A 26,236-nucleotide genomic window follows, 5' to 3' on the forward strand; every position below is an offset into this window, starting at 1 on the left:
TTATGTGCCCTGACTCAGAACTGACAACTTTTTGGTGTACGGGACAATGCTCCAACCAACTGAGCCATCTGGCCAGGGTGTTTTTGTTCTTTTAAAAATGGCCACAGAAACAATTTTTGTGGAGATAGGTTTTGATTGAAATAAATTTATTTAAATAATTCATCAAGATAAAAAACGCTTTGCTTTTTATTAAACAATAAATCCCTTTTTTAAAAAAAATCCTCACCTGAGGACATTTTTTCCTATTTATCTTCAGATAGAGTGGGAGAGAGGGGGAGAGAGAAGAGAGAGAGAAACATTGTTGTGAGAGAGACACATTGACCGGCTGCCTCCTGCACGACCCTGACCAGGGCCAGGGACTGAACCGAAATTGAGGTACGTGCCTTTGACTGGAATTGAACCCACAACTCTTTGGTCTGTGGACCGACGCTCTAACTGCTGAGCCAAACTGACCAGGGCTCTTCTCAACTCAGATATTGGTTTTATTTTTAGAAAGCTTATTCTTTATGTTATTAAGTAGTAAATTGTTTTTTAAAGATTGAGTTTATAGCTACCTCAGAAAAATGAATAATTCAAAATCTAGTGCTTAACTGCACACTTTTAGTTCTTAATTTATTGATGCTGCTGCTGCTCTGGGGACCATAGTTTGAGAACCACTGATGTAGAGAGCTAAGAAATATCAGTCAGAATAGTTTAAAACTTCTCTGAAGCAGTGCGATGCCATCATAGGCTTTGAGTGAGAGGATACTATATAAAATGCATACAGGATTTTTCTATAGAAGCAGTGTATAGGATTGATAGAAGAGAGACAGTGGTCAGGGAGGTAGCTAGGAGGTTGTTGAAATAATAAGTCAGCTATAAAATCAGGAGGACCAGGGATAGAGTGGTACCAATGGCAATAGGAGAGGAGCGAATTTAAGAGGATTTTGAATTTGTTTATCAGAATAGATACTTGTAAACACTTTAGGATTCAAACCATCTCTAAAATGAGAAGTTAATCATAGATATTTGGGAAATAGTTTTTTAAGCTGCATTAGAAAGTCAAGCCATCAAATAGTAGTAGTGGTGTAAGTTCACAGTCTCTTGACTGAAATTCCAAAGAGCTATGAAGACATGACCTGAACTATTTTAATCTTATATGCTCTGCTTAATGTGAATATTTATGCATTTATATATTTCATTCAGAAATATTAGAATGAATAAGGGATTATGGATTTGTAGTAGTAGGAAGCAGTAGGAATATTAGATAGTTTAATGTTCAAATAATACAACTTATTCCTCTAAGATATGATATGTTAATCTAGTTCACCTCACATATCGTTGGGAATTTAGTAGTCTTCAAAAGCTGACAATGTATGAATTTTCTAAATTAAAAAAAAAAAAAGATTTGTAGTTTAAAGAACTATAATAACCCAATGAACATGAAACTTGAAGCTACATAATATCACTCAGTTCTCTTTCTCTGCTCATTAGTATATATAAATGTTCACATACATAAAAGTTCTCATAGTAACTATGTATTTTGAGGTCTCTTTTTTCCTGCTGGCTCTTGTTTAGAAACTTTGTCATATATCAGTAAAATTGTGCTTGTCATTTTTAAAAGCTTGTTTATATGTTATACATTACTTAGATGTTTTATTTGAGGCTTCTTAATCTATTTGTGTGTGTTTTTAAAATGGAATTGATTACTGATATACTGGCCTACCAACACCTTGGTGTTTCTTCAGTTGCCACCAATCCTTACAGTATTTTCAGTTTTCCACACAAATTTAGTATAAATTCTTTGTAGCCCCCTCCAGGGAAGGGAGAGTTGGTGCTGGGGATCCAGCATTGTGTGGCTTTATTGCAGAGAAGCAGGGGAGTGACTGAACAGGAATTGACTACTTCAGGATCAAATCAGTGACAGGGGAAATGCCAGAAGCCTAGCTCTTAGTTTGACTTAAATAATCTTCCAATAAAACCTGGTTTGTGAGTATATGTGTGTGTGCCTGTGTGTTACAGAGAAATTGTATTTGTGATTGCTTATTTGACATTCTTACTATGATTTCCTCTTTGATTATTTCGATAGCATTTTCTTTCCAGATTGGGAGCAATGTGTGAAATAATATTCCCTTGTTTGGTTCTTTTTCAAGCTGTATATACTTGGTTTCTATAGAGATGAATTGGCAGAATGCTTTCTGTGTTTGGATTATGTTAATTTATAATAAATATTGGCCTTGCTTTTGTATTGACCTTTGTCCTGTAAGTTACTTTTTCTTTATTCTAATAGATGGCTTTGTAGAGTTACAGGCAAGGTTCCTATCCATATTTCCATTTTTTCCTCTGTTCTCTGAATCTATTTTGTTCTATTTCCTTTCCCCTCCCCTCCCCTTCCCTCCCGTCCCCTCCCCTTCCCTCCCGTCCCCTCCCCTTCCCTCCCGTCCCCTCCCTTTCCCTCCCCTCCCCTCCCCTCCCCTTCCCTCCTGTCCCCTCTCTTTCTCATAGTTACTATGTATTTTGAGGTCCCTTTCCTTTCTCCTCCTCCTTCCTTCTTCCATTCCTTTCTTCTTTCTTTTTATTCAAATTTTAGCTTAGCTCATTAATTCTATTTTTAGGTCTGATGATGAGCAGAGCTCTGCGGATAAAGAGAGACTCGCCAGGTAGGAGAAAAGTATCTTTTAGCATGATGATGCAGATAATGCTGCTTTTTCTATCCTTTTTCTTACTCTTCTCTTTTCTTCTCCTTTCTCTTTGTGTTTTTCCTTATCTGTGGCAGGAAGGAATAAGATTTTTTAGAAGTTTGTGTGTAATAGGAACTTTGGCTTTCCCTATCAGAAAGTGATTGGTGAGTTGAGGGAACTTTACTTAGGAATTTAAAAAATTGCTATTAGTTTTATAATTTTCTCTTTTCCTCTTTATCTCAGCATGAAGTTTCAGAACACAAAGCTTTTAGAAACAATGCAGCTGTACCAGTTGGTGCTTTAGTAGGAAAATACTCTTTTTTTTTTTAATCCTCACCCAAGGATATTTTTTAATTTATCTTCAGATAGAGCCAGAGGGAGAGAGGAAGGAAGAGAGAGAGAAACATCCATGTGAGAGAGACACATCGAGTGGTTGCCTCTTGCATGACCCCAACCAGGGCTGGGGACAAACCACAATCAAGGTATGTGCCCTTGAGTGGAATCGAACCCACGACTCACTGGTCCATGGGCCAATGCTCTAACTGCTGATCCAAACTGGCCAGAGCCAAATACTCTTTTATTAGAAAATTAATAAGTATGCCTGTGTTTGCAATTAGCTCGTGGCCTCTAGGCCTCAGCATTTATTTCACATCTCTCTGGAAAGCTCACCCTTATTTTCCTGTGTAGATTTACAACCTAGATTACTATGTCACAGCAGCACTGGTGTTGCTCTGGTGATTGAATCTTTTGTGGTTTCCCAGAAAAATTTCAGCAGACTTGATGTGGCTATTTAAAAGGTCAACCTTCTGGTCCTGGCCAGTTTTGTTCAGTGGTTAGAGTGTCGGCCTGTGGATAAGAGAGTCCTGGGTTCAGTTCCCACTAAGGGCATGTACCTCGGTTGCAGTTCATCCCTGGCCCCAGTTGGAGTCGTGTGGGTGGCAGCCAGTTGATGTGTCTCTCTCTCATTGATGTTTTTCTCCCTCTCTCCCTCCCTCCCGCTCTATCTGAAGATAAATGCAGAAATGTTCTCGGGTGAGGATTAAATAAATAAATAAATAAATAAAAAGTCAACCTTCTGGACTACAGTGTCAGAAATCTGTCAGATACTAGGAAGATATGTGCTTTAAGTTTGAGAGTAGAATTTTATGTTTCTCAGACAAAATAACTATATGTGGACCTCTGTGGTAAGACCTTTTCTCTATTTTTCTGTTTTCTGGTCTCTGCGATTTGGGATGATTCAGTAGGAGATAATCCATTGATCCCAACATCTTTTTTACTACTTTCCCCTCCTTTTATCTGTCATTACCTCTCTCAGCTGGGTCACAAGCTTATTTTGCTGCCGTTTCAATTCATGCCTCCTACTAACTCTTTCACCCTTCCAAAAACTGATTTGGCATGGTGTGGTGGGAAGAGCATTCATTGCATTTATTGGTATGAAGGCAGCTCTTGGAAAAGTCACCTACTTAAACTGCTTGACTTTAGTTTGCTCTTCTCATAAAAAAAGAGTTATGTTAGCTCTATTTTTTTTTTTTCTTTTTGCTTTGACAAAGAACTTTTGTTCAAACAGAATCCTTACATAGTAATAGAGGTAAATAAAATAGAAGTAAGCAAAGCTGCCCAGGTAGCAGAAATGCAGTATGTTGTTTGGTTCTCTCTGAGACATCTCCTGGAAGTACTAGGGAAATATTGGGCTTTTCAGAAATCCAATTTGAAAGTATTGGATTATTGTTTTTAACAATGATATCATTCTATCTTGATTTTGAGGATGTCAATATTAGAGATGTGTTCTCTTTACCCTGATGGAATACAAAATGTCTGTATACAGGCCTTTTCATCCTCCTCCCTACTCCACTCCTACTCTCTAATTCACTTTGTCCTAAATTGGGGACCCCATAAGGAACCTCTAGTAGATGGTGTCTTACAATCTCTTGAGCTCAGTGCACTAGCACCACCCCCAAGATAGAGAAGGGAGGACTTTGTGCATTAGTGGGACAAATAAAACTTCACAATCTTTTAATTCTGTCTTCTAGTGTTGAGAATAAGAGGGAAGCTTAGAACAAACATTTTATAGGCCAGCGGTATTTATACTATCAATTCCTTTATCAGCTTTTGAGCAACATACTTGTGTTAGAAAAAATTGGTCATTTTATGTTTTTAGTTTTTAAATAGTTGAATCAGTAAACACACAGTCAGCCAAGCTGAGATTATTTTTCTCTCCGGAACTTAAGTGACTAAAGTCAACATTTTTTTAAGACTGTCAGTTCTTAAAATGTTTTTTGTCCTGAGGGAGTGGTAATTTACATAGAAGATGAAGTTTTCAGGAAATAAAATTGCTGGTATCTGCTTATTCTCTGTCCCCTTGTTAGTTTCTATTCCATGCTTGCTTTGCATGAGGAGGTTGGCAAACCTTATTGTAACTTCTGAGACTTAAAGCATCCCTGACACTAAATAGCACATTTCGTCAGCAGCTCACTTGGTATCCATGTTACTTTCCCTGCTCCCAAATGTTCATATGTGACCACCTGGATGGGATTTCTCCTTTCTCTTTCTATGCAGGGAAAATCATAGTGAAATTGAACGACGGCGACGGAACAAGATGACAGCCTACATCACAGAACTGTCAGACATGGTACCCACCTGTAGTGCCCTGGCTCGAAAACCAGACAAGCTAACCATCTTACGCATGGCAGTTTCTCACATGAAATCCTTGCGAGGAACTGGCAACACATCCACCGATGGCACCTATAAACCATCTTTCCTCACTGATCAGGTCTCTGGGATGTACAACTATGAGAGAGTCTAGAGTCTCTAGTGTTGAAAGTTTTGATCTTTTTGGAGTAGATGACCATAATCCTGAATAGAGTGTGTCATAGCAGAGCTGAATTGGTAGATAGTTTAAAGGACAAGACTTCAGCTCTTAAGGAAGAATTGAGACCATGGGAAAGTTGAGTTTTGATTTCTGGCTATAACACTTATTAGCATTGGAAGTGAGAAATAGAGAAGACTTGTGAAAACTATTTAGCAAGCCTATAGGTATTTTAGAACTTCACTCATAAATACAGCCTATAAGGTAGAAAAAGAACAATGGAATCACTGGGAGAAGTGATGACTATGTCTATGTAACCAGTTCTCTTCCTTGGCTTTAGGGTTATAGAAAATGGAAGAAATTTCTTTCTTATTCCTGAAGCAGCTTCCAGTTTTAGTGATAAAAGAAGTCTAACAAGGAGTCGTCATTGCTTAGTGATTTGTTGTTACATTTGATGCGTTGTGAAAAGAATTGAGAAGGCGCCCTGGCCAGTTTGGCTCAGCGGTTAGAGCGTCCGCCTGCGGTCCGGAGAGACCCAGGTTCGGTTCCCGCTAAGGGCACGTACCTCGGTTGCAGTTTGTCCCCGGCCCTGGTTGGTCGTGCGGGTGGCAGCCACTCGATGTGTCCCTTTCACATCGATGTTTCCCCTCTCTCTCTTCTTCTCTCTCCCTCCCACTCTATCTGTACAAAAAATGGAAAAATGTCCTCAGGTGAGGATAAAAAAAAAGAATTGAGAAGGCAAAAACATTTCTAGCCTTTTGTGAACTCAGTCTGAATATGAATATGTGAGTGGCAGGATACATACATAAGTGAAAAAGATAAGAAAATGCATACAGAAAAGAAATGCATTTTAAAAAATATAATGATTTATATGGGACTAGATATAGTAGATATGTACTAGAGGGATTGCTGAAGTGAATAAAATGACCAGGCCTGCCCTGGCCGGTTTGGCTCAGCGGTTAGAGCGTCGGCCTGCGGTCCCGAGAGACCCGGGTTCGGTTCCCGCTAAGGGCACGTACCTCGGTTGCAGTTTGTCCCCGGCCCTGGTCGGTTGTGCGGGTGGCAGCCACTCGATGTGTCCCTTCACGTCGATGTTTCTCTCTCTCTCTCTTCCTCTCTCTCCCTCCCACTCTATCTGAACAAAAAATGTCCTCAGGTGAGGATAAAAAAAAAAAAATAAAAAAAATAAATAAATAAAATGACCAGGCCTGAGTGAAGATGGTCAGCAAAGACTTCTAAGAGTAAGGAAGCCATTTCTGCTTTGATTATTAAAAATAACACAGGCCTGCCCTGGCCGGTTTGGCTCAGCAATTGGAGCCTGCGGTCCAGAGAGACCTGGGTTCGGTTCCTGCTAAGGACATGTACCTCGTTTGCAGTTTGTCCCCGGCCCTGGTTGGGTCATGCGGGTGGCAACCACTCGATGTGTCCCTTTCACGTTGATGTTTCTTTCTCTATCTCTCTTCCTCTCTCTCCTTCCCACTCTGTCTGAACAAAAAACAAAAAAAATGTCCTCGGGTGAGGATAACAAAAAAATAACACAGGATTACTGCAGAAAATTTTGGAAAATCCAGGAAGTATAAGGAAGAAAAAAACTGACCTATAATGTCACTGTTATTCAAAGCATTTAAAGGAAGGAATATGATTTGGAAGAAAGCAATAAGAAGAATTCTTCAAAAAGGATAATCTATATGAAAGCACATATAGGACAGATTTTATATATATGTACATTGAAATAGTTAATCAGTTTGTTCTAACAGTATTCATACAAATATTGATTTACCATACTCCAGTTATGTACTTTTTGTGGGCTAACTAGGTGCTTTGTGCTGTGAGAGATATAAAGAATGATAACAGCCCTGACCGGTGTGGTTCCGTGGTTAGAATGTCAGCTCACACACTGAAGGGTCACAAGTTTGATTTCTGGTCATGGGCACATACCTGGGTTGCGGGTTCAATCGTTGGCCCCAGTAGGGATGCATGCAGGAGGCAACCAATTGATGTGTCTCTGTCTCTGTCTCTCTGTCCCCCCACCCCCTTCCACTCTGTCTAAAAATGAGTGGGAAAGAAATATCCTCAGGTGATGGTTAACAACAACAACAAAAAGAATGATAAGAGATTGTCCCTGATAGAGATACACATGTAAATAAATAAATCATAATATAAACAAGAAGCAGCTCTATGATACAGGTGCAGTAATAAGTCCTGTAGAAGTACAAATACGCAAAATAGAATAAGTAAATAGTGTTGTAAATTTTGGGAATAATGTAACTTGAGCAATGTGAAAACAAAGGCTAGTGAGAATGAATGGGTTATTAAAGGAAATCAAGTAGTTTATCATGCCTTGGGAGATGATAATAGAAAAGTAGCCTGGGATCTGGTGATGGAATATTTAGGTGTTACGTTAAATAATTTAAATTATAATTTTTAAGCAGTGGGGAGCCATCACTTAAGACTTGAACAAAGGAAAGGGAGCCTGAAGCAGAGAAGGAACATTTAGAAAGGAAACAAAGGTTGGAGTGTGATGGCATAGAAGCTAGGGGAAAATAAAATTTAAAGACCCAGGAAAAGGGACTTGAATTGGCAATTAGAAGGATTTGATTGGCAGTAAGTAATCTCCTGAAAACACACACACACGCACACGCTATGGTTTAGAGTGAAGATTACAGTGGGACTGAGGAATGAAAGATAAGAGGCTAGAGGCAGTGAATATACCATTATTCTTAGTATATAATCTTGGCACTGAAAAAGATGAGTTGGGCAAAGTTGAGGGAAGATTTGTGTAGAATTGAGAAAAGTTTATCCTATTTATAGACCTGAGGGGCAAGAGAGAGAAAACAGGAATATTTGTAAGAAAGATTCAAAAAGAGAGGGTGAGATAAAGAACTCAGTCAGTAATAAGCCTTTTTATTCCCCATCTTGAGTCCTGAGGTAGAGGGTGAGGTTGGATAGTGACATAGACACATTGAGGAAATACTATTGGGAAAGAATATCTTGTCAGTGTTATTACATTTAGGGTGCAAAGCTGTGGCTGTGGATCAGGCAGGAGCCAGCAGTTGCTTATGGAGAGATACTTATGGCCAGAAGTGTCTTACTTCTTCCCATGAATAATAATAATTGTTTTTTCAGAATTCAGTATTAACTTTATTTTTCTTCCTTGGACAGGAACTGAAACATTTGATCCTGGAGGCAGCAGATGGTTTTCTGTTTATTGTGTCATGTGAGACAGGACGGGTGGTATATGTCTCTGACTCAGTGACCCCTGTTTTGAACCAGCCGCAGTCTGAATGGTTTGGTAGCACACTCTATGATCAGGTGCATCCAGATGATGTGGATAAACTTCGTGAGCAGCTTTCCACTTCGGAAAATGCCCTGACAGGTATGAGATATGTAGATGGAAAATGAATGGAAGTCCTTTCTTTTTTTTTTTCTCAGACAAAATGTTTTAGCTCTTAAATTTGTATGTTGAATTTGGCAAGGCTTCTAGAATTTTCTCCTTTAATTAATATCATCAATTCTTTGTTGTTGTTTTTTAATTCCTCACCTGAGAATACTTTTTACAAATTTATCATCAGATAGAGTGGGATGGAGGGAGGGAGGGAGGGAGGGAGGGAGGGAGAAAGAGAGAGAGAGAGAGAGAGAAACATCAGTGTGATAGAGCCACATCGACTGGTTGCCTCCCACACGACCTGACCAGGGATGGGGATGAACCACAACTGAGGTACGTGCCCTTGACCAGAATTGAACCCGTGACTCATTGGTCTGTGGGCCATTGCTCTAACTGCTGAGCCAAACCTGCCCCAGCAATATCATCAATTCTTTTTATTCACATACAGAAACTATACTTTGTAGCTAACTCATCCTTAGAAACTGTTTCATTAGTGACAATGCTCATTAAAAGTTTATTTTAATCTTAATATATTGTAAAATAGAAAAACCAAACCTACAATACATTTTTTTTCCATTCTAAAAGAACTAAATTATCCATGTTTGTCTCATTTGTATGGGTAATTTACCTGGTATTTTTTCTATCCCCTTGTGCTTACTTTGTACTAGATTCCGTGATAATAGATTTTTACCTTAGAGGGTAGTTATCAGTCAGTGTATAAGGTCTTTTGTTTTTGTTTTTGTACTATTTTTCTGTCTTTTTTGGTTTGGTTACTGCCCCCCGCCCATTTTAATGCAATTCAGTCCTTTTGCCAGAATTTTGTTAAAGGAAACAAGTCACATCTGCTTCTAAGCAACTCTGGAAAAATTTTTAAAGTGGAAGCAGATCAAAACTGGTAATTAAAATAAGACCATTGTGGTTATAGTAATGTTGGTATTCAGTTATTCCCTCTTTTATGTTTTTAATGGATTTTATTTTTCTATTATTTTTTTCCCACCGTTGGTCTCTGTATGTTAAAGGAGGAAAAATTTTGGCTTGACACAGATACATGTTTCTATTACTAATAAAATTGTTTTTAAACTAATGACATTTACTCTGTGTGTGTGTGCGTGTGCATGCATACATATAAAAATAATTAGACCCAAGAATATAGCTTCACCTCTTGCTTGCCAACACTACTTTCCACTTCTACCTTCCCTTGCACAAGGTTATTTCCTGTGCTACTTTTGAACTTAAGAATAAGATTTAGTGATGGGAATTGAGGTATTTTAAGCCTGAAAAAAATCCATGCCCTCCTTGGCCTATTCTGTTATAAGCAAGAAGATTGGAGAGCATGAGTAGGTTACTTACTTGTTGCTTTCAGTGTCTCTCCCCCTCTTCTCCACATACAAGAATGTACTCCAGGCTGCTCTTCACATTCTTCTTCAGGGCGTATCCTTGATCTGAAGACTGGAACAGTGAAAAAGGAAGGTCAACAGTCTTCTATGAGGATGTGTATGGGCTCAAGGAGATCATTTATTTGTCGTATGAGGTGAGTGTCAAGCTGAAGATTGTGATTTGACATAGTAAAAATTAAGAGCTGAGGGTTTGATTTTGAGCCAGAAGAGTTAAATTCTTAAATGCAAGCTCCAGTTGGATTAAATTTAACTTGCTTTAAAAAAAAAATTTTTTTTTATTAATTAATTTTTTTTTCCTGCTTTTACTTTTATTAGTCTTTATTTTATGCTGAATTTATTTCCGGGCATAAGTTTTGTTTCTTCAGTTTCTTCTGGGATATCTTTTTTTTCTGTGCAACCTCCTCTTCTGGTTTAGGAACAATTAGCTCTTTCTCAGTAAGGATCATCTCAGTGAGGCAGGGAGAGCTCATGTATGGGTTAATCTGCCCATGAGCTCCTTAAGTTCTACAGCGCATTTTGGGAGCTTTGTTTACCTGGATGTGCTCAATGACCAGAGAATCTACATCTAAACCCTTAAGTTTAGCATCGCTTTCTGCGTTTTTAAGCATGTGCAGCAAAAACTCAGCACTCTTTTTGGGCCACTGACCATGTGTTCAGCCCCACTGTTTTGCCTGGGCACACCTACCAGCTCCACCATTGTAATGACGGAAAGGCACACTTTGCTTCTGTAAAGTGACATCCTTCAGATACTTGGTGGCTTTTCAAATATGCATACCTTTGATGGCCTGGGCAGTTTCCCGAGTGTTCTTAAAGTGAACATGAAGATTTGAACCTTTTGACTTGCATGATTTTGTGGGGTTTTCTGGGTCAAGTGAATAGCGAACCATTTTCAGAGGTTACCTCTGGCCGCTTTCGGGAAAAGGAATTATTAATTTATTTAATTTTGTTACAGATGTTTCTCCTTTTTTCTCACAGACACCCTTCTCCCTATCACCCCCGCCCCCAGGCATTGTTGTTTATGTCCATTGGTTTTGCATACGTGCATATAAGTTCTTTGGTTTATCTCATTCCTCCCCTGCCCACCTTCCTCCTCTGAGGTTTGTCAGTCTGAACATACTCCTTTCTATGTCTCTGGGTCTGTTTTGTTCATCAGCTAGATTAAATTTAACTTTCAAGACCCACATGGGTTGTAACATACAATAAAGTGTCTGATAAGGGAACTAACATTTACTAAATCCTTCCTATGCCAGACATTATGATAGGTGCATTATGTCTGTCATCTCATTTCCCACAACTGTCCTACAGGGCAGAATTCATGGTTACCATTTTGCTGAGAAAAAGCAGACTCAAAGAAATTAACTTCCCAGGATTGCATAGATAATGTCTGATACAGGATTTTATTTTACTCCATGGTAATTGGACTTCAAAACCTATATTTTCTTAGTACATCATGAGACAACATCCATGTATTCCCATCATTTCTGCTGTGTTTTTTTTGTTTTCTTTTTTTTTCTGGTAGAAATTTGAGACTTTCATATGTCTTTTAGTTAGTATTTAGTGTTTATAAATTTTATACTGTACATTTTAGGATTCTGAAGAAAAGGATGGTGGTACTTGCTATATAGGTAGAAAAGACCTCTTAAAGTCACAAAATAATTTCAGGTTGTATAATGGAAATTGACTACTTTGTACTGAGAATATGCTTATTAGAAGTGATGAGTAGGATATTAAGAAAGGTTTCCTAGGAAAGTGGCAAAATTGAATTGTGGCTCTGGTTTAAAGTAGCTTAGACCCAGACTACTGGATTTGCCACTTACTATCTTCTGAGACTCTGAGCAGGTTAAATGACTACTTTGTATTTTTATTTTATTATCTAATATTGGGAGTTATATGAATATCAACTTCATAAAGTTTTTATGAGGATTTGATGAATAAATATACATAAAGATGCTTAGAATAGTGCATGACACATACTCTATGTAAGTTTTATCTATTATTTGAAATAAGGGAAGGAAAGTAGAGAGGATGGGAGAGAGTGTCCTAATATGTGGATATAGCTAATGGAAAGACATAAGCAGGAGCAAGATAAATAATAACACAATGCAGCAAGTAGATTGGGTTGCGGCACAGAGTCGGCAAACCACAACTCTTTATTTATAGATAAAGCTTTATTGGAACAGTGCCATGCCATTTGTTTACATATTGTCTATGGTTGCTTTCATGCTATAATGGCAGAGTTGACTAGTTGCAACAGATTGTATGGCTCACAAAGCTGAAAATAATAACTATATGGTCCTTTACAAAAAAAGGTATACTGACCCCTAAAATAGAGAATCTCTGCATTTGAAGAACATGCAGAAAATTTCAAATTCAAATTCTAGGACAGTTACAGATTTTTAAATACCATACCTGACTTCTTTACACTTCCTTGATAGGAGCATTGTTAACAATTTTCTGTGTCTGGTTGTGTCTAGAACCTATTGTCCGGCTTTTAACGGCTGAAAAATTGTTTGATAATGCAGCTTAATTGTTTTTAACCTCTCTGTTCATTGAAACAGGTGTGGCAATAGCTCTGTGGACCCAGTTTCCATGAATAGACTGAGTTTTGTGAGGAACAGATGCAGGTGAGATTCTAAACTGAGAAACCAAAGGGTAGCCAATACCTGTAGAGATCATCACTTCTTCAACAGTGTTACCGTAGTACTTCCTTTAGCAGCCCTCACCCTCGTCCCTCACTTCCTGGCAATGTTTTCCTGAAATTTTAAAGCTTCTTTTAATTATCCTATTTAAGGAAATTGCCCTGCCACTTTATCTGCTTTCTGCTGCAGTACCTTAAGTTGCTTTACTTTGGCAAGGGTCAACACCAATATGAGGGTCACTTTTGGGAGGGAAAGAGCCCAATATAGTTATTCTTTTTTCTCAAGAACCTAAAGTTAAAGGTTCTAAATCAGCATTATCTTTAAATGTTATGAGTAGGGTTTTCTCCTCACACCTGTAATTCTTCCAGGAATGGGCTTGGCTCTGTGAAGGATGGGGAACCTCACTTCGTGGTGGTCCACTGCACAGGCTACATCAAAGCCTGGCCCCCAGCAGGTAGGAAAATTGGATAGTGATTTTTCTCTTGGTGCAGCAGTTTCCGCGGAGTCCAAGAAAGTTAGCTAACATTTACCATGTTCCTGGTAATGTGAAATGTACTTTGGTTTAGATTGTAAGAAAATAGGACAGAAGAACTTAACTCCTTTCCTTCCCTTATGGATTTATATTCCAGTTGTTGAAATGATTACTCAGACTTGAAAATGACTCATTGTTGGCAGTCTCACAGAATGTAGTTTTTAAATGTGCAAATTCATAATAATATATGCTGAATACATATGTTCTAAGTATTAGTGTGTAAAAAAAGTTGGCCTTGAATACAGTTAATTTGGGAAAGCTTTCTAAATTAGGAGCAATATTTTGCCCTGGCTGGGTGGCTCAGTTGGATGGAACATCATTTCATACACCAAAAGGCTGTGGGTTCGATTCCCAGTCAGAGCATGTACCTGCGTTTCAGGTTTAATTCCAGGTAGGGGTACATACAGGAGGCAACCAATCAGTGTTACTCACATTGATGTTACTGTCTCTCTCCTCTTTTCTCTTTAAAATCAATAAAAATATATCCTCAGGTAAGGATAAAAATAAATAAATAAATAAAGAGCAGGATTTTGAGGGAGAAGGGAGAAATGGCTTGATTGTAGTAACTTTTAAAAGGAATATTTTTTGCCAAGGCTTTAGATCAGGATGTGAGCAGATTAGCTTTACTAGAACTTGAAGTCATACAGGGACTGTGAGAAAGGTGGTTATGTAGGGACCGTCCTTTTAAACTGGCCTTTCAGAATATCCATATCTTAGCAACTTTGTTACTTCCCTGTTGGATGAATATGATTTGGAAGAGGGTGTTGTAGGGAGACAGAAATTAAGAAAAGAGAGGCAAGGTGGTATATTTTGGTAAGAGATTAAACTTCAGATTTGGAAAAACCTGGGTTTGATTCTGGCATTATTATTTACTAGCAGTATAACCTTGGGTAAATTGCTTGACCTTTGTAAAAACATTAGTTTTCTCATCTGTAATTTGGAGATAATATATCCAATATAGAGTTATTGTGCCAATTAGATTTAATTTAATGCCTGACATATGGTAGACATATAATAAATGGTAGTTAAATATAATTAATTTTAAATAGTAATGGCATTTGAACTTTAGGTATGTGCCCTGACCAGGAATTGAACCTGAAACCTTTTGGTGTATGAGATGATATTCTAACCAACTGAGCCACCTGGCCAGGGCCCTTTATTGTTTTTTTATTTATTTTTATTTTTTCTTTTATTGTTTTAAAAAAATTTTTTTTAGTCCTGGTTGGTGTGGTTCAATGGTTAGAGCACCAACCTAAGCACCAAAAGGTCGAGGGATCAATTCCCAGTCAGGGCACATACCTAGGTAATGGGGTTTTTTGTTTGTTTGTTTTTAATTTTTTTTTTTATCCTCACCTGAGGACATTTTTCCATTTTTTGTTCAGATAGCGTGGGAAGGAGAGAGAGAGAGAGAGTAACATCGACATGAAAAGGACACATTGAGTGGCTGCCTCCCGCACGACCCAACCAGGGCCGGGGACAAACTGCAACCGAGGTACGTGTCCTTAGCAGGAACCAAACCCGGATCTCTCTGGACTGCAGGCCGATGCTCTAACTGCTGAGCCAAACCGGCCAGGGCTAGGTTGTGGGTTTGATCCTCGGTTGGGGCAAGTGCAAGAAGCAACTGATCGATGTTTCTCACATCAGTGTTTCTCTCTCTCTTTCTCTTTCTCTCCCCTCCCCGCCTCCCTTGCACTCTCTCTAAAAATCAGTGGAAAAAATGTCCTCAGGTGAGGATTAATGAAATAAATAAATAAATAAATAAATAAATAAATAAATAAAATTTTTAATTTTTATTTATTCCAAGCACCTTAAAAAATTTTTGTTTATTTGTTTTTTATTGATTAATTTTTGTTACAGATGTTTCTCCTTTTCCCCCCACTGATTCCCCCTTCCCCCCCCCCTGCCCCTTCCCCAGATTGTTGTCCATGTCCACTGTTCATGCATACATGTGTATAAGTTCTGTGGTTCATCCCTCCCCCTCCTCCCCACTCCTTAGGGGATTGTCAGTCTGTACCCCGCTTCCGCGTCTCTGGGACTACCCCATTCCTCAAACTGTTATGTTCATTATATTCCACAAATAAGTGAGATCATATGAAACTTGTCTTTCTCTGTTTGGCTTGTTTCACTTAGGATGATACTTTCAAGGTCCCTCCATGTAGTCTCAAAGGATAAGAGATCTTTCTTTCTTACCGCTGCGTAGTACTCCATTGTGTATATGTACCACAGCTTTTTGATCCATTCGTCTAAGCACCTTTTTCCTTTAAATTTGTTAAATCTTTTATTTCCTTTTTAAAAAATGATAGTTGCCACACAGTATTATATTAGTTTCAGTGTATAACCTAAAGATGTGACATATACCTTACGAAGTGATCACCATGATAGGTCTAGTAACCATATGTCACTATATAAAGTTATTACAATATTATTGTCTATATTCCTTATGCTGTACATTATATCCCTATGACTTATTTATTTTATAACTGGGAATTTGTACCTCTTAATCCTTTCACCTTTTTTGTTTATCCCTATATCCCCCTTCCCTCTGGCAGCCATCAGTTTGTTTTCTCTATCTATGAGTACCTGTACCTTTATTCTTATCTTTTGGCATTCTTTTTTTTTTTTTAAATCCTCACCCAAGGCTGTTTTTTCATTTTTGTTCAGATAGAGTGGGAGGGAGAGAGAGAGAAAAACATCAACGTGAGAGGGCACACACAAGGGACACATTGACTGGTTGCCTCCTGCACGACTCCAACCAGAGCCAGGGATGAACCGCAATTGAGGTATGTGCCCTTGACTGGAATCGAACCCGCAACTCATTGATCCATGGGCCAATGCCCTAACCACTGAGCCAAACTGGCCAGGGCTCTTTTGGCATTCTTTATTGTTTTATACCTAGCCTCTTCATACCTAAATGCATTTTAAATCTTTACTTACCTGATTTTGAAGGCAGTTGAGTTTGAGATCCCCATTAAATCTTTTAACTTCCACCTTCCTAAAGGTGTCTCCCTCCCAGATGATGACCCAGAGGCTGGCCAGGGAAGCAAGTTTTGTCTAGTGGCCATTGGCAGACTGCAGGCAAGTATGAATTTTCCATGTCTATGTCATCCATTTTCAATGAGAAGTAATCTCCTTCAGGACTTGTTCATGTTATTTTTCTTTTACTCTCTGAATACAAATAAGCAATTCTATAAAAATTCACATATTTGGAGGAATATGGCATTAAAAGTTAATGTTGGCTCCCCTTGGATTTAACAGAAGCTGACGAGGATGAGAGAGGAAAGGAGATCTTTTCCTCTTATTTTTCATATATTCAGCTTTGCAATGCTGAATTTTCGATTTTCAACTAATTTCTTTTGCCTGTACACAAAAGAAGAGATTTTTTTCATTTATTATTACATAACTAACAAGAGAGAAGTGGAATTATTTCAATTCTTCTCATACAAATAGATAAGTTTTACCCAACCAGTGTGGCTCAGTGGATTGAGCATCATCCTGAGGATTGGGAGGTCCCAGTTCGATTCCCTGTCAGGGCACATGTCTGAGTTATGGGCTTGGTCCCCAGTGGGGGGTATGCAAGAGGCAGCCGGTCAGTGTTTTTCTCACATTGATGTTTCTCTCTCTCTGTCTAGAAAATCAATAAAAACATATTTTTTTAAAAAAAAATAGTTAAGTTTCTTAGTTACTTGGGCCTATAATTTTCCAATATGAATAATGAACACAGCCTAGCTAAGTGAAGGTAGGTGAGTTTTGGGTTGAATGAATTTTTGTCTTTTTTTACAAAGTTGGTAAAGTGTACATGTATGGGAGTGGGGCTAGGCCTTATGCCCTCTCTGATTGTGATTGTCATTTTTTCCTCCCTGGATAAGGTGTGAAAGTTTTGAAATTTCTAAAACTGGGAGCCTCATGTCTATGTAAATGACCATGAGCTGGTAAGAAATACATCTGTAAAGAATGGTGTAATTTTATCTTATTTTGTCTTTTTACTTTCAGGTAACTAGTTCTCCCAACTGTACAGACATGAGTAGTATTTGTCAGCCAACAGAGTTTATCTCTCGACACAACATTGAGGGAATCTTCACTTTTGTGGATCACCGCTGTGTGGCTACTGTTGGCTACCAACCACAGGTGAGGAGCTGGAGCTATTACACCCCTGACACTTTGGCCTCGTTGAGATTATTTTCCCTTGGTCTTGTTGAGATTATTCAATGATGTAATTCCAGAGATGGTCAGACATATTAGCCCCTAGCTCAGAGCTAAATTTATTCTGTCAGCTAAATTTATTCTCACTAGTCTGTTCTCATGTGGTCAACTAATTTTCAACAAAGGTGCTAAGAGAATTCAGTGGGGAAAAGAAATCTTTCAAACAAATTGTGATGGAACTATTGGATATCCATATGCCACAAACAATCCAACAAAAACCTTAGACTCTTATAAAACTTATAGAAATAGGAGAAAAATCTTTGGATCTTGAGTTAGACAAGATTTCTTACATGGCACTAAAATTATGATTTACAAAAGAAACATTGATAAATTGGATTTCATCAAATTTAAAATTTGCCCTCTTGAAGGGACATCATTAAGAAAATGAAGGCCCTTGCCAGGTAGTTCAGTTGGTTGGAGCTTTGTCCCAATATGCCAAGGTTGTGGATTTGATCCCCAGTCAGGGCACATACAAGAATCAACCAATGAATGCATAAATAAGTGGAAAAACAAATTTATGTTTTATCCACCCCCTTTTTTTCTACTTTCCTCTCACTTTCTACAATCAGTAAAAAAAGAAAATGAAAAGACCAACCACAAACTTAAAGAAAATTTTGGAAGTTATATGTCTGAAAAAGGATTTGTGTTCAGAATATGTAAAGGAATCTTACAACTCATTAAGACAGCCAGTAAAAAAAGGGCACAAGATTTGAATAGACATTTCCTTAATGGAGAAATATGACTGGCACATGAAAAGCTGTTTATCATTGTTAGTCATTAGGAAAGTGCAAATTAAAAACACAGAGAACCTGGCTGGTGTGGCTCAGTGGATTAAGCATTGTCCCATGGATCGAGAAGTCTTGGTTTGATTCTTGGTCAGGGCACATGCCCAGGTTTCTGGCTCAATCCCCAGTAGGGAGCATGTAGGAGGCAGCTGATTGATGTTTCTCTCTCTCATCCATGTTTCTATCACTTTCTTCTTCCCCCTCTCTCTAAAAAATTAATAAAAACATATTTAAAATAATTAAATAAATAAATGAAAATAAAAATAAAAACAGTGAGATACCACTGTATGCCAGCTAGAATAGCTATAATCAGGAAGTGCTACCTCAATTTTAAAAATTAAAATTTTTTTAATCCTCACCCGAGGATATTTTTCTATTTATCTTCAGATAGAATGGGAGGGAGAGAAAAGGAGAGGGTCATCAATGTGGTTGCCTCCCACATGACCCTGACCAGGGCCAGGGATGAACTGTAACCAAGGTACGTACCTTTCACTGGAATTGAACCCACGACTTGTTCCACGGGCCGACGCTCTATTGCTGAGCCAAACCGGCCAGGGCAAAAATTAAATTTAATTAAAAATATTTTTTTAGAATTATTGGCAAGAATGTGCGGAATCATCATACATTGTTGGCAGATATGTAAAATGGTATAACCACTTCAGAAAAACATTTTGGCAGTTTCTTAAAAAGTTAAACATAGATTTATCCCACAACCTAGCAATTCCACTCCTAGGTATTTACCCAAGAGAATTGAACACATGGTTTCACACAGATATTCATAGATGTATTATTCATAATAGCCAAAAAGTGAAACAATTTAAATATCTATTAACTAGTGAATGAATACTCAAAACTGTGGTATATTCATGTTAGAATACTGCTGAACAATAAAAAGGAATATACTGTTGATACATGCAATAACATAGACGAACTTCAAAAATACGTTTTAAAAAAGAAGCCAAGCCTTAGCTGGTTTTGCTCAGCAGTTGGAGCATCAGCCTGTGGATCAGAGAGTCCTGGGTTCGGTTCCTGCTAGGGGCACGTACCAAAAAAAAAAAGAAAAGAAAAGAAAAGAAAGAAACCAGGCTCTGGTGCTCAGTGGTTAGAGCGTTGGCCCATGGGTTCAATTCCAGCCAAGGGCACGTACCTCAGTTGCAGTTCGTCCCCAGCCCTGGTTGGGGTTGTGCAGGTGGCAACCAGTCAATGTGTGTCTCTCACATCGATGTTTCTCTCTCTCCCTCTCCTACTCTGTCTGAAAATAAATGTAAATATCCTTGGTGAGGACTGAAAATAAAAAGAAGAAGCCAGACATAAAAGACTACATACTGTATGATTTCATTTATATGAAATGTCTAGAAAAGGCAAAACTAAAGAAGCAGAAAGCATATTAGTGGTTGGCTAAGAAATTGGGAACAGGGGTTGACTAAATGGGCACAAGGGAACTTTTTTTTTACGTATTTTTTTCAACGTATTTTTGAAGTTTGTCTATGTTATTTCATGTATCAATAGTATATTCCTTTTTATTGTTCAGTATTCTAACATGGATATACCACAGTTTGAGTATTCATTCAATAGATCATCAGCCCTGGCCAGTTTGGCTCAGCGGTTAGAGCGTCGGCCTGTGGTCCGGAGAGACCCGGGTTCGGTTCCCGCTAAGGGTACGTACTTCGGTTGCAGTTTGTCCCCGGCCCTGGTCGGTCGTGCGGGTGGCAGTCACTCGATGTGTCCCTTCATGTCGATGTTTCTCTCTCACTTTCCCTTCCTCTCTCTCCCTCCCACTCTATCTGTACAAAAAATGGAAAAATATCCTCGGGTGAGGATAAAAAAAAAATAGATCATCAAATTGTACACTTAAAATGAGTGAGTTATATATATAAATCAACCTCAAATCTAAAAAATGCAGTTATAATAAACATACAGAGTTCTGGGAATAAAAATGTTCTTCTAGAGGCCAGTTATTTAGCAGGTTTCATCTTTTGTTTCTTTCATTTTTTTTCCCCCCTCTATACTTATCTATAATTCTAGGATGAAGACAGGAGAAATAAAATTCAAGTCCCCTGCTAATAGGCCAGGAAAATTAGATACTCATTAAAGTGTTGATATCACTCTTCTTTTCCCCTTGTAGGAACTCTTAGGAAAGAATATTGTAGAATTCTGTCATCCTGAAGACCAGCAGCTTCTAAGAGACAGCTTCCAACAGGTAACTTCTTTTTCTGGTTTGGGTCTGAGTAATATTTTTATCTGATATCTATTATCACATTCATTCCACAAATACTTATTGACTACTAGTTAATTAAGTATTGTAGGAGGCTACAATTTTACATTCTTTAGTACTTAACCTGTATTTTTTTTTTTTTTAATCCTCATCTAAGGATATTTTTTCTATGGATTTTTAGAGAGAGTGGAAGGGAAGGGAAGAGGGAGAAGCATTGATTGGTTGCCTCCTCAGCTTGCTGCCACCCTTTGGTGTGAGGGCTGAGCCACACCAGCAGGGCTTAACATATATATATTTTTTACATATATGTATATATTTAATTAATTAATTAATTAACATATATATATATATATCAATCAATGAGAGAGAACATTAATTGGCTACCTTCTGCATGTCCCCCACTGGGGATTTGACCCACAACCTCGTGCCCTGACCAGGAATTGAACCGGCAACCTCTTGGTGCATGGGTCAACGCTCAACCACTGAGCCACATCAGCCGGGCTTACTACTATATATATATATATATATATATATATATATATATAATTTTTTTTTATCCTCACCTGAGGACATTTTTCCATTTTTGTTCGGACAGAGTGGGAGGGAGAGAGAGGAAGAGAGAGAGAGAGAAACATCGATGTGAAAGGGACACATTGAGTGGCTTCCTCCCATAAGACCCCAACCAGGGCCGGGGATGAATTGCAACTGAGGTGCATGCCCTTGACTGGAATCGAACCCGTGACTCATGGGTTTGCGGGCCGACACTCTAACTGCTGAGCCAAACCAGCCAGGGCTTAACTTATATTTTTAAGGAACAAACTGTGAATAATATCCAAGGTATTTAATTTGTTTGGCTTTGGCTACTCATTGTCTTGAATCTAACTAGCATCAAAGGTTCTGTCCTTAAAGTATTTAAAATATTCTAGGCTTTACTGAACTGTGGATAGTGTTAGAAAAATTTATTTTACAGTTCTTTTATAGATAAATGAGAGTTGACTCTTAATTGTAACCTGACACTTTAATTATAATTTTCAGACCCTGTGTCCTGAAAATATCTGGTGAATTTGGTAGCAGTTCTTACTTTATATTAGACTAGTAGTTAATTTTCTTCTTTATGCCTCAATAGTATCCTCACTGATACAGTGAGTATAATAATAGTACGTAAATTCAGAGGGTTGTTGGGAAGAGTAAATAAGATAATTCAATAAAGCGCATAGCCCAACTTCTATAGGAAATCAGACAATGGCCAGTAAAAAGTATCTGTCTCCTGAGTCCTAAGCATTACCAGTTCCATTCACTCAGTTGCAGCTCACAGAAGGATCACATTTTATGTATGTGTAGTCTCAGAAAAACTAGTCTGACTTTTGTGGAAATCATTCAAAGCTAAGGATGAACTTACAGCAGTGTGGGACGTTATTGTACAGTGTATTTTAAATCCATGAAATTTGTAATTCTGATGCTTTTGGCCACAGAGTATCATTTTATCACTTCTGGAAAATGATTGTTTCAAAACAGCTTTAATGGCCCACATATCTATATACTCCATAATCTTAAGGTTATTATTCTGAGATCAGTTGTTGTTATGATTTTAGAGTACATAAGTAAAGGTGCCTTTTTGTCTGGTCTACAGCTGCTTGCTTAGTTGCTACTTTCCAGATTTTGATGTTTCTTAAGTCTAGATGGATTTATATTTCTTTTCAGTGCATTAATTTAGTTATTATTTTTAATGAAGCTTGCTCCCCCACCCCCATTTTGTTTACTTCACTGCTTTATTTCACACTTGATTTGTAAAAGTTTTAGATATTTATTTATTTATTTATTTATTTAATCTTACTCTTTACCTAAGGATATTTTTTCCACTGATTTTTTTTTTTTTTAGAGATAGTGGAAGGGAGGAAGGAAGGGGAAGAAAGAGAGGGAAAGAGAAACATTGATGTGAGAAATACTTCCGTTGGTTACCTCCTGCATGCGCCCTGACTAGGGCCAGGGATTGAACCTGTAACCTGGGTGTGTGCCCATGGCCAGGACCCTTCCATGCTTGGGATGACACTAGCCACTGAGTCATACTGGCCAGGGTAACATATATTTATTATTATTATTTTTGTTGTACAGATAGAGTGGGAGGGAGAGAGAGAGAGAGAGAGAGAGAGAGAGAGAGAGAGAGAGAGAGAGAGAGAAACATCGACGTGAAGGGACACATCGAGTGGCTGCCACCCGCATGACCAACCAGGGCCAGGGACAAACTGCAACCGAAGTACGTGCCCTTAGCGGGAACCGAACCTGGGTCTCTCCGGACCGCAGGCCGACGCTCTAACCGCTGAGCCAAACCGGCCAGGGCTATTTATTATTTTTTAAAAATAATTTTTCTTTATTGATTTTAGAGAGAGGAAGGGAGACGGAGAGAGATAGAGACATGGATAAGAGAGAACATCGATTGGCCGCCTCCTGCATGCCCCCCACCGGGGATCAGGCCCACAACCCGGGTATGTGCCCTGACCAGGAATTAAATCAGCAACCTGTTGGTGCATGGGTTGATGCTTAACCACAGAACCACACCAGCTGGGTGGTGACATATATTCAAAACATGCCATTTTATTATTGCTAAGTTAAATATGTCCCATTTTCTGTTATAATTATTTCTTAGTCAGTTTGTAACATCAGCAGTTACTGCTGTACTCATCAGCCTAAACATCTTATCACTTTTTCTTTTCTTTCTTTTTTTTTATTCTCACCCAACGATATTTTTCCATTTATCTTTAGACAGAGTAGGAGGGAGGGAGGGAGGGAGAGAGGGAGAGAGAGAGAAGCATTGACACGAGAGAGACACATTGACTGATTGCCTCCCACGCGACCCCAACCAGGGATGAACTGCAACTGAGGTACATGCCCTTGGCCGGAATTGAACCCAGGTCTCATTGGTCTGCGGGCAGACCAGCCAAGGCATCAGTTTTTCTTAAAAAAACAAAAGTGTAGATGTTTTGAAGTGCTGGCTTGTACATCATTGGAATGTGTACAGCAATAAGCTGGTTTTCAAACCCAGTACTTAGTTTGTGTACAAATGTAATTATGTCTGTTTTATATATATTATACAGTGAGTACATTTAAGTTTTAAAGGCTGCTTACTATTGTTAAATGCAAATATTTATATTTCTTTTTTTATCATGTTTAATAAATGTTGATGTTCTTGAAAGAAAAGCATAAAGCCCCAGTGATTGACATACAGAAATAAACATTAGCTACTATAATATTACCTTTTTTTTTGTTAGAGAAGGAGGGTCAAAAGATTATTGCTTATTAGACTAGAAATTTAAAAAATCTAAAATTAGTTTCTTTTGAAAAACTAAAGCAAAATAGACTAAAGGCAATTTAGTTTAATTTATCGAAACCTCCATGGGTGCTGTGAGAACAGAAATTCTTAGGTTTGGGGGGAAAGCTAGGATTAAGGAGCAACACTTATGTGTCATTAAACTTATAAATTTCTAGTATAAACTTGTAAAGCTAGATCATCATTATTTTTAAGGGGCTGTCCAAGGGAAGTTGGGTTAACAGTCTTATCTCTCTGGGAAATAATTGTTAATTTCTTTTAGACTTTGACTATAGAGGTCAGAAAGCTTGGGACTCGGGGAAGAAACATGATAAATATATCTCCTAAGTGTCACTTAGTTTTCATTCCTCGTTTTGTTAGTAAAATCGAAAGAGACTGATACTTTAAGGACAGTGACACAAGAATCTAAGGATTGTAGGGTGGAAATTTTATTTTTTAATTTTCTAAAGATAATTTTTTGTGGGTATCACTGATAGCATGAAAACTTTTTCAGGTGGTGAAATTAAAAGGCCAGGTGCTGTCTGTCATGTTCCGGTTCCGGTCTAAGAACCGAGAATGGCTCTGGATGAGAACCAGTTCCTTTACTTTCCAGAACCCTTACTCTGATGAAATTGAGTACATCATCTGTACCAACACCAATGTGAAGTATGTACCATAAAAGCCTTTTCCAATGTTGGTATTTCTCCTGGGCCAAGTCTACTTCCTTCCTTCTTTTCTAGTAGTAAATACTATTAGTTTGGAGTTCTTCATCTTCCAACATCTTAAAATTTGGGTAGTTCATCCATATAGAATATTTTAACAAATAGTTTAGAGACTAGGTTCTGAGATGTGAAGGGTTTGTATTTCAATTTTATGTTTCAATCCTCTAGAAAGGATTTTGTTTTATATACCAGTTTATTGCTCTAGTCTGGCAAAGTTTTTCTCTGTAGATGTCTGAAGATTCTTTCTATAAAAGGCCAGATAATAAATATTTTAAAGGCTTTGTGGAGTGTACAGTTGCTACTACTCACCTGTGCTGTTATAACATAAAAATAATCCTAGACAAATAAAGTGAACAAAGATATCTATGTTCCAACAAAGTTATATTTACAAAAACAGGCAATTGAATGGATTTGGCCAATGGACCGTAGTTTGCTTTAGAGTATGGCTCCATCTACTCTTTTGTTAGTCTCTGTTCCTCTCTGTATTCTTTGATTTCTTTCTTTTTCAGCTTTGTGAAAACAAAAAACAGTTTTATTGAGATAGATTTCATATGCCATACAGTTTACCCATTTAAAGTGTACATATTTTGAAAATGTGTCACAGGGTTGTGCAACTATTACAGTCTGTTTTCATTCCCCCTAAAAGAAATCCTGTACTCATTGCCACCACCCTCCAGGCCCCTATTCAACAACTAATCTGTCTATAAATTTACCTATTCTAGCTAGACATTTCATGTAAGTGGAATCATACAATATATGGTTCCTTTGTGGCCTCTTTCTTTTAGTATAATGCTTTAAGGGTCATTCATGTTATAGCATGTATCTGTGCTTCATTTCTTTTTATTGCCAAATAATACTCTTTTGTATTACTATACCACATTTTGTTTATTCATTCAGTAGTTGATAGACATTAAGGTGTTTCTACTTCTAGGCTATTAAGAATGCTGCTGTGAACATTTGTGTACTAGTTTATGTGGGGATATTTTTATTCTCTTGAGTATATACCTAGGAGTGGAATTGCTGGGTCTCATGGTAACTCTTGTGTTTAATCTTTTGAGGAACTGCCAACCGTTTTCCAAAGCTGCTTACCATTTTACATTCCTGTCAGCAATGTATGAGGATTCCAGTTTCTCCACATTCTTGCTGTTTTGTTTTTTTTTGTACCTATCCTAGCAGGTGTAAAATTACTTATTTTTTATTTAATCTCTGTGTAGAATTGACTTTGAATCCACCTCTTGAAAATCTGATTTTATAAATAATTAATAGTATAGATAACACCTGGTGATGACATTGAGTCTGTGTCCTCTAGTTCAATTTTTAGGGCTTGTCAAGTTTAATTCTCTGTTAATTAACTTAGTATAACAGAGTGGATTTAGAAATTTTTATTATCTTAGGACTCAGGTATATATGGTCATGGTCATTGTAGAGTTTTGTTTATTTTTTTCATCTTTATATAACAACAATTGTTTTGTGTTTTTATTTTGTTTAAATTTTGAAGTCTTTTAAAGAACTTTTTTCTGGAAATAATGGATTTTTTTTTTTTTTTTCTATCCTCACCTGAGGATATTTTTGCATTTATCTTCAGATAGAG

At 37.8% G+C, this 26,236-nt stretch overlaps 1 protein-coding gene and 1 pseudogene across 9 annotated transcripts in view; one reads left to right on the forward strand and one right to left on the reverse strand.

Annotated features, from left to right (window-relative positions):
• The window catches only part of ARNT (aryl hydrocarbon receptor nuclear translocator), a 72,962-nt gene that overhangs the window by 38,327 nt on the left and 8,399 nt on the right, over positions 1-26,236 (forward strand). For 6 of the 9 annotated variants that reach the window (XM_036272198.1, XM_036272199.1, XM_036272196.1 and 3 more), the window contains 10 exons: positions 2,595-2,639; positions 5,217-5,430; positions 8,629-8,842; positions 10,280-10,382; positions 12,807-12,872; positions 13,256-13,341; positions 16,418-16,494; positions 17,410-17,544; positions 20,530-20,604; positions 24,438-24,589. In XM_036272198.1, the coding sequence (XP_036128091.1) occupies positions 2,595-2,639; positions 5,217-5,430; positions 8,629-8,842; positions 10,280-10,382; positions 12,807-12,872; positions 13,256-13,341; positions 16,418-16,494; positions 17,410-17,544; positions 20,530-20,604; positions 24,438-24,589 (1,167 nt within the window). Of the gene's footprint in view, positions 1-1,849; positions 1,969-2,594; positions 2,640-5,216; positions 5,431-8,628; positions 8,843-10,279; positions 10,383-12,806; positions 12,873-13,255; positions 13,342-16,417; positions 16,495-17,409; positions 17,545-20,529; positions 20,605-24,437; positions 24,590-26,236 lie in introns of all 9 variants that reach the window. The other 3 variants (XM_036272201.1, XM_036272202.1, XM_036272203.1) reach the window with 2 other exon arrangements.
• Positions 10,572-11,158, reverse strand: LOC118637587 (annotated as a pseudogene).

Source organism: Molossus molossus, unplaced genomic scaffold, assembly GCF_014108415.1.
Source record: "Molossus molossus isolate mMolMol1 unplaced genomic scaffold, mMolMol1.p scaffold_m16_p_20, whole genome shotgun sequence".
Lineage (NCBI taxonomy): Eukaryota > Metazoa > Chordata > Mammalia > Chiroptera > Molossidae > Molossus > Molossus molossus.